This window comes from Hippoglossus hippoglossus, chromosome 4 (assembly GCF_009819705.1).
Source record: "Hippoglossus hippoglossus isolate fHipHip1 chromosome 4, fHipHip1.pri, whole genome shotgun sequence".
Lineage (NCBI taxonomy): Eukaryota > Metazoa > Chordata > Actinopteri > Pleuronectiformes > Pleuronectidae > Hippoglossus > Hippoglossus hippoglossus.
In genome coordinates, this window is record NC_047154.1 from 19,366,271 (window position 1) to 19,380,053 (window position 13,783).

Sequence of the window (13,783 nt, forward strand, 5' to 3'; positions counted from 1 at the left end):
GTTCCAATCAGAAAGGGTTAACGCAGAGCTCTACCAGCTTCCTAAAGAACTGTTTGTACCCTAGAACATTGTATAAGTCAATATTTCGCTTAAAAGATAAAGTTCTGTACCTATAACTGGTTCTTTAACATTCAGATCCCTGAGTTATTCTCTGAGAAATCGATGAAAATGTCAAGAACATCCTGTCTCACAATCTTAAAGTAAATGGCTCTTCCCTGACTTATTCTGTATCCTTTGGCCTAGTGTCATGGTAATCCGTTCAGTAGTTAATGCTTAATCCTGGTAATTAACAGGCAAACAAACAAACACAGACAGAAAAAAACCTTACACACATGTTACAACATGTGTCACCAGTAAGGTGCCACTTAGACTGAGCGAAGAGCGAGAACCATAAACCATTTGGTGGCTGCGTTCATCTGTTGCTTGAATTTATTCAGCGCAAGTGTTAAAGGGTGAGATCAGCTGCTGCAGTGTTTGGTTGGAAGTAAAAAAACAGCAGACGTTTGGGCCACATGAGACTCAGGCACCCACAGCTGACTATCCTCCCTGTAAACATTTGACTCTTCATTTTATTGTTGCATGCCATGTATTCAAGTATTTTTGTCGTCTCATGATCAACATCACAGCCGCATAAAAAGCTTTCGCAAAACGTGCCTCATTGTTTGGGGAAGCGGCGAACACATACAGTGATGCAATGTAATTTGCACCATCCAACATGTAGGAAATCATGATGGTTTGTGAAAAAGCACTGGTATGAAACGAAGTGACCACTTCTCCTTCCCTCTGCACAGGAATAGTCATCCGAGCAGCTTTGTTCTGATGGACACTTCTGTCTTTGAAATTACATGTATGACACATGGAGGGAGGCGCTGTCTGATGCCGCATTGTTTCTCTTTGGCTCACTCTGTTCTCATGGCTTTTTGACATGTTGAGTAATGGATAGTCTAAATAATAGTGTGCAAACATGCCAACACTGCATGCACAGGCTGTTCTGACATGAATTTGCTGTGTCACTTCATGCAACTGGATTGTCAAGAGGTGCCACCAGTAAATATTTGTGTCTTTCCACGTAGGACACGACAGGACAAGTTGTCTAAGTCAAACCAGATTTAATCCTGCTTACACTGCTGCTATTCGTCGTCTGACAACTGCTGCTGTTCATTCGTGCCTCTGTCGCATATAAAGAATGTAATGAATCAATATTGAGTATCTGTCGGCTGCCTCGCTCTATCTGCTCCGTCAGTTGTCACTTCCTTCACCCGCTGAAGAAATACAAGTTTCACAGCTCTTGTTTCCTTGCGCAACATTTCTCTAACACACAGACGTAGTGTAGGGTGACAGATGATTTTTTTTTCCCCTGTCCATGCTGACGTACAAACTTCTGCAGGATTACTTTTATTTCCCGTAACATTTTGCTTGTCAGCGGTTATATCACTGACCAATATTTGCCTTTCTTATAGTTCTCTATAGTTTTTAATAGTCATGGCAGAACTTGGTGCTTTTAAATACATTTTATAGCTGAGGAATCGGACCAGTTAAGCTACAGTGAGGAGCTGCAGGCTGACTGCATGTTGGGTATGTGGCTGAGGAAAGTGACGACTCAAGGCATTTGTCTTGTTTCTTGTCTTCACACTTTCCAACTGTGTCTACAATGTCAGCCATTTTAGATGAGTTGGGTGATGATTCTTAGACAGTTTCTTGCACAATCTTTTTAAAGTCCTGATACTTATGATGATGTCAGGTTATGATGAAGTATTTTGTTATTTGTGAAACCTTGACTCGAGTATAACTTAACAAGATGCTTCATTCCTTATTTCAATACTGGTGACAAGTTGATTGTCTGATATTCACCCTAAAATTCGGACTTTATTTTCCTAATATTACGAAATCTCAGAATTTCAAAGTTGACCGACTCAAGTTGAAAAAACCCAAGTAAAACCAGCAAATATTCCCATTTCCCTTAAAAAGTAACTCATGCGATGGATTTTTTAACGAGAGAGTCATTCGTGCATTCATCCAGAATGTACCCAGTGTAAAAGTCCTATGTAAAACCTATAGTTTCTGAAAGCATCAGGGCAGGTAGTGATTAGCGAGGTCTGTCTATTCATGTATTAGTCAGAGTAGCTGAATGAGTGGTGGTGCACAGTCACTGCTGCCTCATGTCATGACTGCTGCTTCGACATATCCAGCACCTGCACTCAAATTTAGTTTCCCCACGTGCTGTTGACTTGGCTCGCAGCTCTTATCTCTGCGCGACTGATCTGAGCCACAACCTCCCCACACTCATTAATAGAGAACAGACTTCGAAGCTTATTTCTGATAAACCGAGACTGCGCTGCATACCTGAGCACTTCCATGGAACAGGTATGTAGGAGAACCATTATCGCTTACAGACATTTAAAATAGGGGGGGTAGAAACACACCAGTCATACCTCAGTGGAGTCACAGATCCGAATATACATTGTGTGGGTTTTAACAGTGTTGACTCGTAGTACTTGTGTTTGCTGTCGCGCTCAAGTTCTCTCTGGCTTGGAGCCAACCAGGTAAAGAAAGTGACGGTTCTCCCTTTGATTTCACTTCCTGTTGTTATTGCGGTTAAAACATTTTGTCCCATGTGAGCAGTGTGCCTGTCCGGTGTGTGTGTGTGTGTGTGTGTGTGTGTGTGTGTGTGTGTGTGTGTGTGTGTGTGTGTGTGTGTGTGTGTGTGTGTGTGTGTGTGTGTGTGTGTGTGTGTGTGTGTGTGTGTGTGTGTGTGTGTGTGTGTGTGTGTGTTGTGTGTGTTGTGTGTGTGTGTGTTGTGTGATTAATCCTGCCCACGCTATATAGTGAACATGAACTCAGTGACACTGTGTTTATGCTTCATGTTGATTTTAGGCTTGCTATGTGAAATTGGGCATTTCCTCTTTCACATTGTCTCAACACGTGATTTGAGAGCGGTTAGGGTTTTGAGAAGTCCTGCAGTTGATTCAAAATTATTGGTCAAGTTCCTCAAACAACAAGAATGAAACATGCACAAAATAGTTTTGATTTTAACCATGCGTACCTTATAGCTTGAAATCAGATCGAGCTGAATATGTCCACTTTAGTGAAAGGCCAACAAAGGGAAAGTTTGAAAATAGAAACACGTTTTTCTGATCTGATGCTTCGAGAAAAGTTGTTTCACAGTTTGGTCGCAGCCACAACAAAACGGTTTTGCCTTTTAACTGAAGTTACTGATGTTAGCAGACAGTGGGGAAGTAGCAGGCTGACACTCTGTTTTTCTTTCTGTCCCTCAGGTCTTTGTAGTCTGTCAGCGTACTCTCATACTCCCACCTTCTCTTCCACTGCTTGTGCCTCATTGAACCCTGTGCGACTCAGCTCAGCCGACAACTTTGGTTTCCCCCTCAGCTGCAGGAAAAACCATCGAGACAAGCGAGAGGCCTCTGTCTCCAGAAGTGAAGCCTCTCTCTGACTGCATGTCTCAGAGCTCTGACCGACCCCTGTTCTCCTCCTCCTTCCACGTCTCCACGAGGACCCACATTTCCACATAGCCATAACCTATAAACCCCCATCCAGCTGCTAGCTGCTTCATCGCAGGCGCAGTTGTTGATTTCGCTGCCTGAGCAGAAGGATCGACCACTGTCCCACGACTGGCCCCCAACTGGTGCTCCTTCAGTGGGGGAGGGAGGGGAAGGAGAGCAGCTGAACGCTGTGCCGCTTTCCCTGGAGATGAAGCTGCAGGCCGTCATGGAGAACCTGCACAGGCAGCAGAGGGCCAAGCTGCTGATGGAGCAGCAGCTACAGCAGCAAGCTGCTGCTCAACACACTCAGGTGCGCACAGGTGGAGGAGGGAGGGACGAGCCAATGGGGAGCCCGGCCCCTGAGTCAGAGCAGGCCCAGATGGCGGCGTTAGCGGCCATGCGTGCCGTGGCGGCCGGGCTGCAAAGAGTGTCTGACAGCCCCATGTCGGAGCGCAGCAGCGGCGGCGAGGATGACGTTGATGATGATGACAATGACGAAGGGGAGGAACAATACAAAGATATGATGGGCTCAGATGAGGAGGAACAGATGTAAGTATCCAATGTCTCTGTTCTGGTCGTCTTAAAGCTTCTTTTATTTCTTTTATGTCTTTTAAACTATTTCATTCTGTTTTTAACACACACAGCAAACGGAAATGGGATGAGGAGGACTTTGAAGGCGAGATGGAAGAAGACTTTGACGATGACCTGGCAGAGGAAAATCTGCCAACAGGCCATGATGCTGTGGCCCCAGGGAAAGGCATCCTCCTGTTGCCCCACCGCCAGCTCCATCCCCACTCCCAGGTTCTGAAGGCGCGCCCTAGTGTCGACCAGGAGCCCCGTGTAGCTATCTTGCCTCCCCACGCCACGCACAGCCATCTGGGCGGGCAGGACCACGGAGAATGGACCTACGAGGAGCAGTTTAGACAGGTAGGATCTGTTGTATCTTGGTGTCTTAGAGGCTGTACTTCTCTGTTGAAAGAGAATTGCATATAAATTAACCCCACAACTACAGATACAGTCATGTGAAATATAATTTCCCTCATATCAGCTAAATCCTTACATAATCTAAAGTCAGCTGCTGTCTCTTTCTGAGAAAGTACATTCATCAGAAATGCTGTATGCTGACGAGGGAGCCACTTCTGGCCTTCACACCCTCCTCACATCAAACTGTATGACACTTTCTAAGAAGTACAACACGTAATCCAACCAGGGTGGGAATTTTACACCAGTCACTGGATAAATGTTGATGAGGCTTTAAAACTTTAACTGAGCCAGCAGACACTTTGGACGGGTGCCTGTTGTTTAGGATCTGGTCAGTTTTTCTGGTGGAGCAGCTTCAAACTGAGGCCTTCGAGTAAGAAAATAGTTGTTTCCTGTCATGAATAGTTCCTGTGAGCTGAGGAAGAGAGGCTGAGGGCAGCTAGGAGAAAGAGGAGGAGGGGATAGGGAGCTTTTTAATAGCTTTACCATGCTGGCGTTTACTGTAAACATGTTGGTGGGCTGGATATGATGAGGGAGGCCTCAGTGGAATAAGACGGGCTGCTTACGCAAAGAGATTTGAATCTGTCAACAGCCAAATTTAGATCGAGGGCTGCTGTCGATAAAAAAGACTCCAAGTGAGGAATGATGTATCAATTCAGCACTGATTATAAATAACTAAATCACTTAATGATATTTGCTCCACAAGGTGATGACATTTAGCTGTTTAAATTGACATCAGTCCAGTGTAAAATGAGATTTAAAAGTTTATTCGGGTAAAATTGGATCAGCAGTGGAAAAAAAAAAAGATAAAATACTCCGAGGCCTTGTTCAAAGCTGGTATAATAACCATCTGTCTCAGGTGAGCGGCTCAAAGGTGGACAGCTCTGGTATTAGAGTAAGTCTCCATATGTGTCTCAAGTGACCAGTTGTGATCAGATCCCACTTCCCTGCCTTCTATGGAAATAAACACGTACGTCATTTCTGTTCGCAAAGACTAAGTGATGATGTTCTTAAGCCAGTGTGGTTATACAGATGGGGTTGTGTTGCGTGTATCTGTGTGTCAGAGAGAGAGAGAGAGAGAGAGAGAGAGAGAGAGAGAGAGAGAGAGAGAGAGAGAGAGAGAGAGAGAGAGAGAGAGAGAGAGAGAGAGAGAGAGAGAGAGAGAGAGAGAATAAACATGCAGCGCGCAGCTCTATGAAATATAATTTTACTCATTTTAAACGGTAGACAAAAATGGAAAATTGTGGCAGTGGCTACAAAGAAATGTACGAGAATTACTGAGAAATATAAACATAATTTGGGGTTATTATGAAACTGTAGCGGGTCAAAGGACATCAGAGTAGCCCTTCAATGTGGACCAGGATATTTGATTTTTTGTCCACGCAGCTAAAAGAACGTGGCCACGTGTCCCCGACCACCCCCCCCCCCCCACTAATGCTTTAAAACATGGTTGAAAGACATGTAACCATATAAAGTCATGTTACAGTCTGATGATGCTCTCTGAATGTATACGGATCTGTCCCTCAGGTGTGTTTATTAGTGTTATACAAAATTATCATTTTGTATACAGGCCCAGGGACAAGATGTAAATTAGCACTGTGCTAATCTGGTGCTGTAGATCACAGTGTCCCTGCTTTAAATAAACCAATAAAGAAAAGACAAAGATATAAAGAGGTCTATAATTGGATACATTTATCTGTGAAGATCTCACGGTGGCCTGTTCCGAGCCACCATTTCATGCAAATGCAGCCTGTATGAAAGCCACTGAGACACATTGAAATGCAAACAGGCTTGTGGCCTGTAGCAACGTTTCAAGCCATAAAACAATGTTTGACAATATGAGCAGCAGCTCATCTTTTATCTGTGCAGAGATTATTAAACTCTTTGAGAAGAGGGAGATGGTTCAGGAGTTGTTAGGCGAGTGGGGGGGTATTTTAGATTTCTTTATTGATGCGTTGGAAGTAAATTAACTCCAGCGCACTGCACGCAGTCTGCATGCGCTTCATTTTTTAACCTAACCATGGATTTAGTAATTTAAGGCCTATTTCTTTTAATTACAGAGAGTGAGGAACACAACTCCCTTTAAACCTCTCTGCTGCATCTCAAAATAGCCCGAACCTCCCTCTGTAAAGTTTTGTGTGAATGAATTGAATTGATACTCTCTGCAGCATGTGGTATGTGAGGTAGGAAATACTGGACATTTCTATCATGACAAGCTAGTCAGCGGTAGATCATGCAAGCATGAATGGGCTGTAGCTGACGGTTATATACGACAGCCAATATCATGTCTGTGTTACCCAATCTGTTGTCACGCCTAATGTCCAACTCCTCCCAGGCTCTCACTGTGGAGACTGGAGAGAGGACGGCAAACCAAACTGTCCTTAAAAACCTTCTGAATTTAACATGTCAGATAGACACAGCAACAACGCTCACATCTGTTTGTTCGGCCTCTTCCCTCGCTGCTGATAGTTTATATACGAATCCAGGGTTTTAGTCCTGCACATCATTCATACAGGACAAATTTTGCCCTCGGATGATTACAGTGATTAGTAATAATTGCCGCTCTGGCCTCTAATTATAATCCTCAGTAAATCTGCTGTGTCTGCAGTGAGTAATGTAAATATGACCGACCTGTTATGATGAGCACAGTCTGTCCCTTGATAATTCCAACCCCATGAAAATCAAACTCAATGATTTCAGCCTTAATTTATATTTGGCGTGAGCTGGTTTTACTGCGCTTCTTCTTTTCTTACCAGAACCTGCCATTTGTGGTTTCTCCTTGTTATTGGAGAAAGAGGCAGTAGTTAAATCTGCAGACCACTATTTGAAATGTATTTTCACTGCAAACTTAGTTTTTCTTTGCTTGATTAGCAGGTTTACATATATACATATATTTTATCTTTAATAGTGGTGATTTGAGCACACTTGAGTTTTCACAACAGTCATAAAGATCTTTGGAAAAGAAATTATATAAATTAAGAGTGCTGCACACAAGAACATGTGTCTGAAACATCACCAATAAATTAAATTTGATGCGCCTCTCAAAGACCATGTCACCAGACCACAAATGCATCTAAAACTGGAGACTGGTTTTAATGTTGTAGCTGATTGGTGCACAGTTTACTGCAAAACCTGATGAAAACCAGGAAAAGCCAGACTTCAGGGGCTGTGATTTAAGTCCGCCAGGGATCATCATCCTGCCAAACAACCAGCTGATGTTACATATACAAGACAAAAGCTCCTTTTACCTCCACCAAGGAGGTTATGATTTTGCCCCTGTCCACAAAATCTATTGGACGGATTTCCACTATACTTGGTGGTAGGATGCATTATGGGTTTGGGAAGAACTCGTTAACTTTTTGTGTGGATCCAGGTATTCTTTTCACCTTCCTTAACATTGCAAGTCATTTTCACCAATTTCAATTCATGGATTCATGCATATTGTTGATCGGCTTAATTTAATTGGACTGTTGTACTGTCCAGTCTGCCCCAATGAAGTAGCTTCAATGGCTGAAGTTGGCAAGTGACCATCACCACGTGCCACAGCAAGAAACCACATTCGGCGGCAGAGAAGCCTCATATACGGCACCTTTTTAAAGCTGCATTCAACACGAGCAAACCCGGTGCAGATGAGGCCTTTATACAGGTTCTTATGAGGTATCTGTTGAAAAAATTGTGGGTGGGAAACCCTGTAACTTACACACATACACGTGTTCTGGAGTCGACTTGAGTGTTTTTTTCGATGGCTTTGGCTGGGAAGGAAGGGGTTAAGGCTGTACAGTTTATTTTAAGCAGGTGGGTGGAGGCTGTTGGAATGTGCCTGAGGGAGGGTGATAATGTGGCCACTAGGAACCCCAGATTCTCAGCAGAAACCTTGTGTGCCTCTATCAGTCTGCAGCAGCTGGAGCTCTTCCAAACTGAAAACTGTCTTTTTCTTCTTTGTGTTTATGTCGTATCAATTGTTTTCGCCCCAATGTCACAAACTGTGTCTCAGTGATCACGGGCCCATAACAGCAATGGTTCAAGAATCAGCCTGAGGAAAGACCTCTGCATTCCCCCTCCTCGTGTAATTGTGCATTCAATAGGCTCTATTCGTTTGAATAATGTCAATTTGAGCAGAAAGTTTAAGCAGTTTGAAGAAATACAAAATACACAGGCTTAAAACTGGTACTATGTTCTGAATACACCATAAGAACAGCATACTAAATCCAAAGAATGGGTCCAGTAAAGTAATATCCAGGAAAGTCCACAATTAAGTCAATTCCTGACACAAGTCCAGGTTTAAGGTTCCATGCAAGTGGGGAAATATCCAGGCAAACTCTTACTTTTTGTTCAGGTTTGCCTCAGGATGTGTCTGGCTAAGATATATCATGCCAAGGCCCAAACTGCATTCCTGTTGGATCTGTCGGCCTCTGTCCTTTCTCCGTCTCTCAGCTGAAAGGTCAGACTAAATCAAGCCAGGAGGTGCTGTCTGTTCGGATGTCTGATTACACTGTGGTTTTAAGTGAATTAATCAAAAATATTCGAGGCACTATGCCAGTGGTGTCATATCTGGCTCTGGCAGAGAGCAGCAGAAATAAATACAGGTCAGGGATTTACACAGATATCAAATTATTGCAGCGTCATTGGATTATTTTGTTATTGAAACTGATTTGTGCTGCTGGTGCAGTGCCTATTTCAGTGATTCCATTCGAGGTGTCCTTCATATACCACGAGGCCCCCCCCCCAATAACCATCTACCCTTTTAAAGATCCATATCAATATCACTCTCTAGATTATGAAGCATAAACGTTTCCAGGAAACGTTTATGCTTATTCATTTAAAGTTAATCATATAAGTGTTGTCCCTCAGCCAATAGGCTTACAGCAGATCTGACCAAATGTGGGTGTGTATATTTATGTGTATATGTACTTATATATGTATATAATATACATTTAATATATGCCCATTATAAAATGATTATATACACAACTCTCAGCAGGCTTTAAATACACAGTTAAGCAGGATTATAATACATTATAATTCCAGGTGTTGATCCAGCCATTTTATGTTGCGCGTGTTTGTAGCATATTGGCTACATATTACTCACTATTTAGATATCTGCATTGGTTATCTACTGAACTCCAAAAATTTGAAGATGTGAAGAAATTAGTAACCAACAAACTGTATTAACGTAATTTCTTACTTAACTTCACAGGACCTCCCTTGTTTCAGTTATTTGCCTCTGTATTCAAGATATGTTTGTGGAAGTAGTTTTACAACCTGGCTTCATGAATGTGTGGTCTGTGCAATGCTATGGAATATATCTAATATAACTGCCCCCGCGCCCCTGCCCCCCCTTTATAAACAATATCGTCCTCAGGCCAGAAATTGTCCAGAGGCCATGCAGAGGCTTTGAAGTCTCCTCTCCTGTGTCTCTGCCGCCTTTAAACACCAGCAGCTGGGCAGATGGAGCCCAGATGGACAGTAAAGCAGGGACGTCTTTAAAAATTCATGGCACTCACCATGATCAGGGTGAATGGGGGGAGTTGGCATTAAACATTAAATTGCTCTCACACACACACACACACACACACACACACACACACACACACACACACACACACACACACACTAGGAGTGGGGGGAGGGTGCTGTTAGTGACTACAGGAAGTGTAGCTGGAACGAGAGCCAATTGGGAGCGACACTTATTGGGATTGCCGTCAGGTTTCTGCTGATACAGCTGTCTGATAAGTGCTTGTTGGGTTTATATTCCACCGTGAGGCCTTTTGATCTGCCTCCAGGTTGTATAAACAGGTTGGATCATGTCGTTTCTCACATTTTTCGCAGCTGAAGATTTGTCTGTCTGCTCAGGCAGGTATTTCAAATTCCTAAAATTTGTTCATGGGTCGTTGTGCACCCACCCTCTTTTCAAACTACTGTTGTGGTGTTCAATATCAATTTAATCTAGGTTAAATACCCCTTTCTGATAATGAAGCAACAAAGACAAAATATAATATAATAATACATGTGAAACTATGTCAAGCTGTGTCCCTGCATGATTTGGTCATTATTCAGGCTGTGTTTTACACACCTCTCTCCAGTTTTCACACTAGTCCATTTGCTTGGTTTCAATTCCTTCATTTCAGAGCACCAAGAAATGATATTTGAACTTCTGTAAAGCGAGTCATCGGGGTTGGATTAATCAGCGCGGAGGAGTTCTTATTTAATTTATGACTTTGTGCCAGGAGTGAGCTCTGTGTGCAGTGGTCTATGATTAACAAAAAGAAAACGAGGGGTTAATGGGCCTTGTTCATGTCATGAAAACAAAAGGCCAAAAACAAAGGCTGAGGCAGTAAGGGAAGGCCTCTGCAAGTCTTCCTGTCAGGAGGAGCCGTGCGGGAGGGGGAAAGGGTAGGTGTGACTGAGGGAAGAGAAAAAAGCCATTCAGTTGGCGCTGGGCTTTGAACCACTGCCAAGTGGAGTGTTAGTACATGCTCATTTTGTCTGAAGCAATGCCGAGCATTTGAATTGTGTCCAACACTAAGCGTGCGGCATGGAGCTGATGTCAGAAACTGTACAGCCACGGGGATTCTAGAAATTGGCAGCGGCTCAGTATGGAAGAGGAAAAGGGGGTTGAAGCAGGAATGTAAACAAAGATTGCGTAAAGGCTGAGGCCAGCTCTTTTATTCTGACTTTTTCTTTGGCTTTTGTTTTTTTATTTGAACAGTATTCATTTTATTTTGGCACATTCGCTGATAACTTGTCAGCAAAACCCTCCAGCTTCCTCCTGACTATAAAATGTCAGCACCTTAATATAGAAAGGGGAAATGATTATTGTTGGCTGGGGAGAAATAAGACCCACGGCAATGATTGTCACTGTTATGTGTGAATGTTATTTTTGAACGCTTTCTTCTTGCTTTCCAAAGGAAATATGTGAATCCTGCTTCATCTGTTTCCTGCCTCTTTGTCCCTGCATAAGGAACTCTTCCCTTTAGGCCAATTTCTAAATTTAAACTCAGAAACACTCAGTCTGCAGTTTATTAGAGGCGTTTATAAGGACTTATTTTAGGCCGAGTTTGTGGTGCTGATGATTTTTATGTTATTACACTGAGGTGTTTTCATTGAGGGAAGGCTAAATAACAGAAATATCTCTCTGTATTAAACACAAAAATTTGATGGGTTCTTCCCAGACCCATACTGCATCTGAAACCAAGTTGTGTGGTAATGTGTCTAATAGGTTTTTGTGTAATCTTGCTTACAAACAAACAGACAGTCAGGGGTGATAACCTATCCTCCTTGGCGCAGGTAAAAAACATTCATTTAGGCAGAATTTATAGCAAGGCATTTGAAGTAGCCTGCATTAGTGTTAGCTACACTGTCAACTGCACTGTGTTGATCTGCACTGAATGGTTGGCAGCAAACAAAACCCTCACTCACATTTTTTCATACAATGAGCCAGTGGGAGGCATTCATTTCTACAAAAGCATTGCATGTGTGATTTAACCTTCAGATGCTTCTGAAAAGGTAGCGTGTGTTGAAAGCTTGCTTTCTTGAAAGAATCAATTAAGAAATAGGTCAAACATAGATAAAGATTCTTTAGCTACACATTTCCAAGGTCTGACTCGCTCTTTGTCCCCATGTGAGATGAAACTCGACTGCATGGAAGTGGATTGCAAATCAAATATGCATGTTTTGAAATGTTGGATGCAGGAGGCTGTGCAGCTTATAGGTCAAACATTATGCAGAGCAGGGCACACTCGTCTGAAAGAGTCTGTAAGTGTTTTCATCCATAATCTTCGAGGCACATTTGCCCCCTGAGGTGACACTCGCTGCCCTTTCGTGGCCGTGGCTTCGTTCAGACCTGTTGTTAACATCCGTCCTGAGAGAGCCCATGACAAGTGGACAGGTCTGAGTTCGTCAGTTCACACCTGGTATTAGAAATTGCCTCCACATCTGTGCCCTGTGACCACTTGTGACTGGATCTCACTTCACCACTCTGTAGGTAAATAGTCACATGTCCTTTCTGTTTGGGATGAACAAATTAGGATTTTTTGAGCCAGAGTTCACAGAAGGTTCTTTGTCAATGTGTTTGTGTGATGGATAGAGGGAAAGAGCGACAATGTACTTTGTGGAGGCTGCTGATTGCGACACATTTTTTGTCAGTGTGTAGAATTAACGTTTCAAGACAGAAACCGTCTCAGGCCAGTTGTTATTTTGACATTGATTTGAATTGAGTGACAGTTGATAGAGGTCAGTAAATATGGTAATGCACCAACAAAGAAGAGGGAAAAGAGATAGAGACGCTCGGTGAAGGTCCGCAAGAAGATCTGTAACAGTAGAGATGTCTTTTTCTACTTGTAAAAACTGGATGTATAAAAACATTTCCACTCTTTACATTTATGTCTGCAAATAAGCAAACATGGACTTAAACAGTGTAGTTTTGGTTTTTCCACAAAGGACTCCCAAGCCTTTGTTTCATGAGAAAGGACATGCATTCACACATAATGAATGTTGAGTGGAAACAGTGATTTTAACCGTCACTTTGTTTACAGGATAACAAACTCCTCTGGGTACCTTTGAGTCCCATGTCAGCTGCTTGTCTTAAGGTTTCATTTTGTGCTCTCATCCAAATTTGAACACTGCTCTTGCCGCTCCATGCAGAGGACAAACCCAGAAATTGCTTGAGGTCAAACTGCAGCCTGTCCACCTATTGATTTGGGCGGGATTGGCCACATGGCCACAGGATATCTGCCCTCCACGGGGCTGGGCGAACCAGATATGTTTTTAAGGCCACGTTGTCAAGCAGTAAATTCATCCCCTGCCCATCCATCACTCTGATTGACGGAGCGAGCGCCCGGCCATGTGTCTGCTCCGATCCGCCCAGCGAGGGGCTGAGATGCAGCAGTGTAGCTCTTCTTAGCCTTTCTAGGCCAGATTACAGATTACAGACCTTCCACTGAACCTTCAACCTCTCCTCTATCTCTGTCTCCATCTTTCTGCCTTGAGACGAGACCCTTATCATGGCATCTGCACTGCTACTGAATAAATAACTTCAGCTTTTCAAACAAGCGCTCATTAGATTATTGTCATGGTCAGACTTTTTTTAACATTTTCAGAAAAGTCTGGTTTGAAGAAACGCGTTGTGAGGGAAATACCAGTGAAAAAGCCTTTGAACCAGTGACAATTACCAAATACGTAATAGCACTTTATCATTTGTTGGGCTGCTCCCTTCCAACACATAATTTTATGATGCTGAATTCCTGCCCCACCCACTTCCCCTCCTTCGGTCCGCTCAGCTTCGCCCTTCCCAGATCAGGTGG

The 13,783-nt window shown here is 43.1% G+C and overlaps 1 protein-coding gene across 2 annotated transcripts in view; it reads left to right on the plus strand.

Annotated features, from left to right (window-relative positions):
• Positions 1 to 13,783, plus strand: part of arid3a (AT rich interactive domain 3A (BRIGHT-like)) — a 43,337-nt gene that overhangs the window by 10,263 nt on the left and 19,291 nt on the right. For both annotated transcript variants that reach the window (XM_034583484.1, XM_034583485.1), the window contains exons 2-3: positions 3,276 to 4,049; positions 4,145 to 4,427. In XM_034583484.1, coding sequence (XP_034439375.1) covers positions 3,709 to 4,049; positions 4,145 to 4,427 — 624 coding nt within the window. In that variant the 5' untranslated portion in view covers positions 3,276 to 3,708. The remainder of the gene's footprint in view (positions 1 to 3,275; positions 4,050 to 4,144; positions 4,428 to 13,783) is intronic.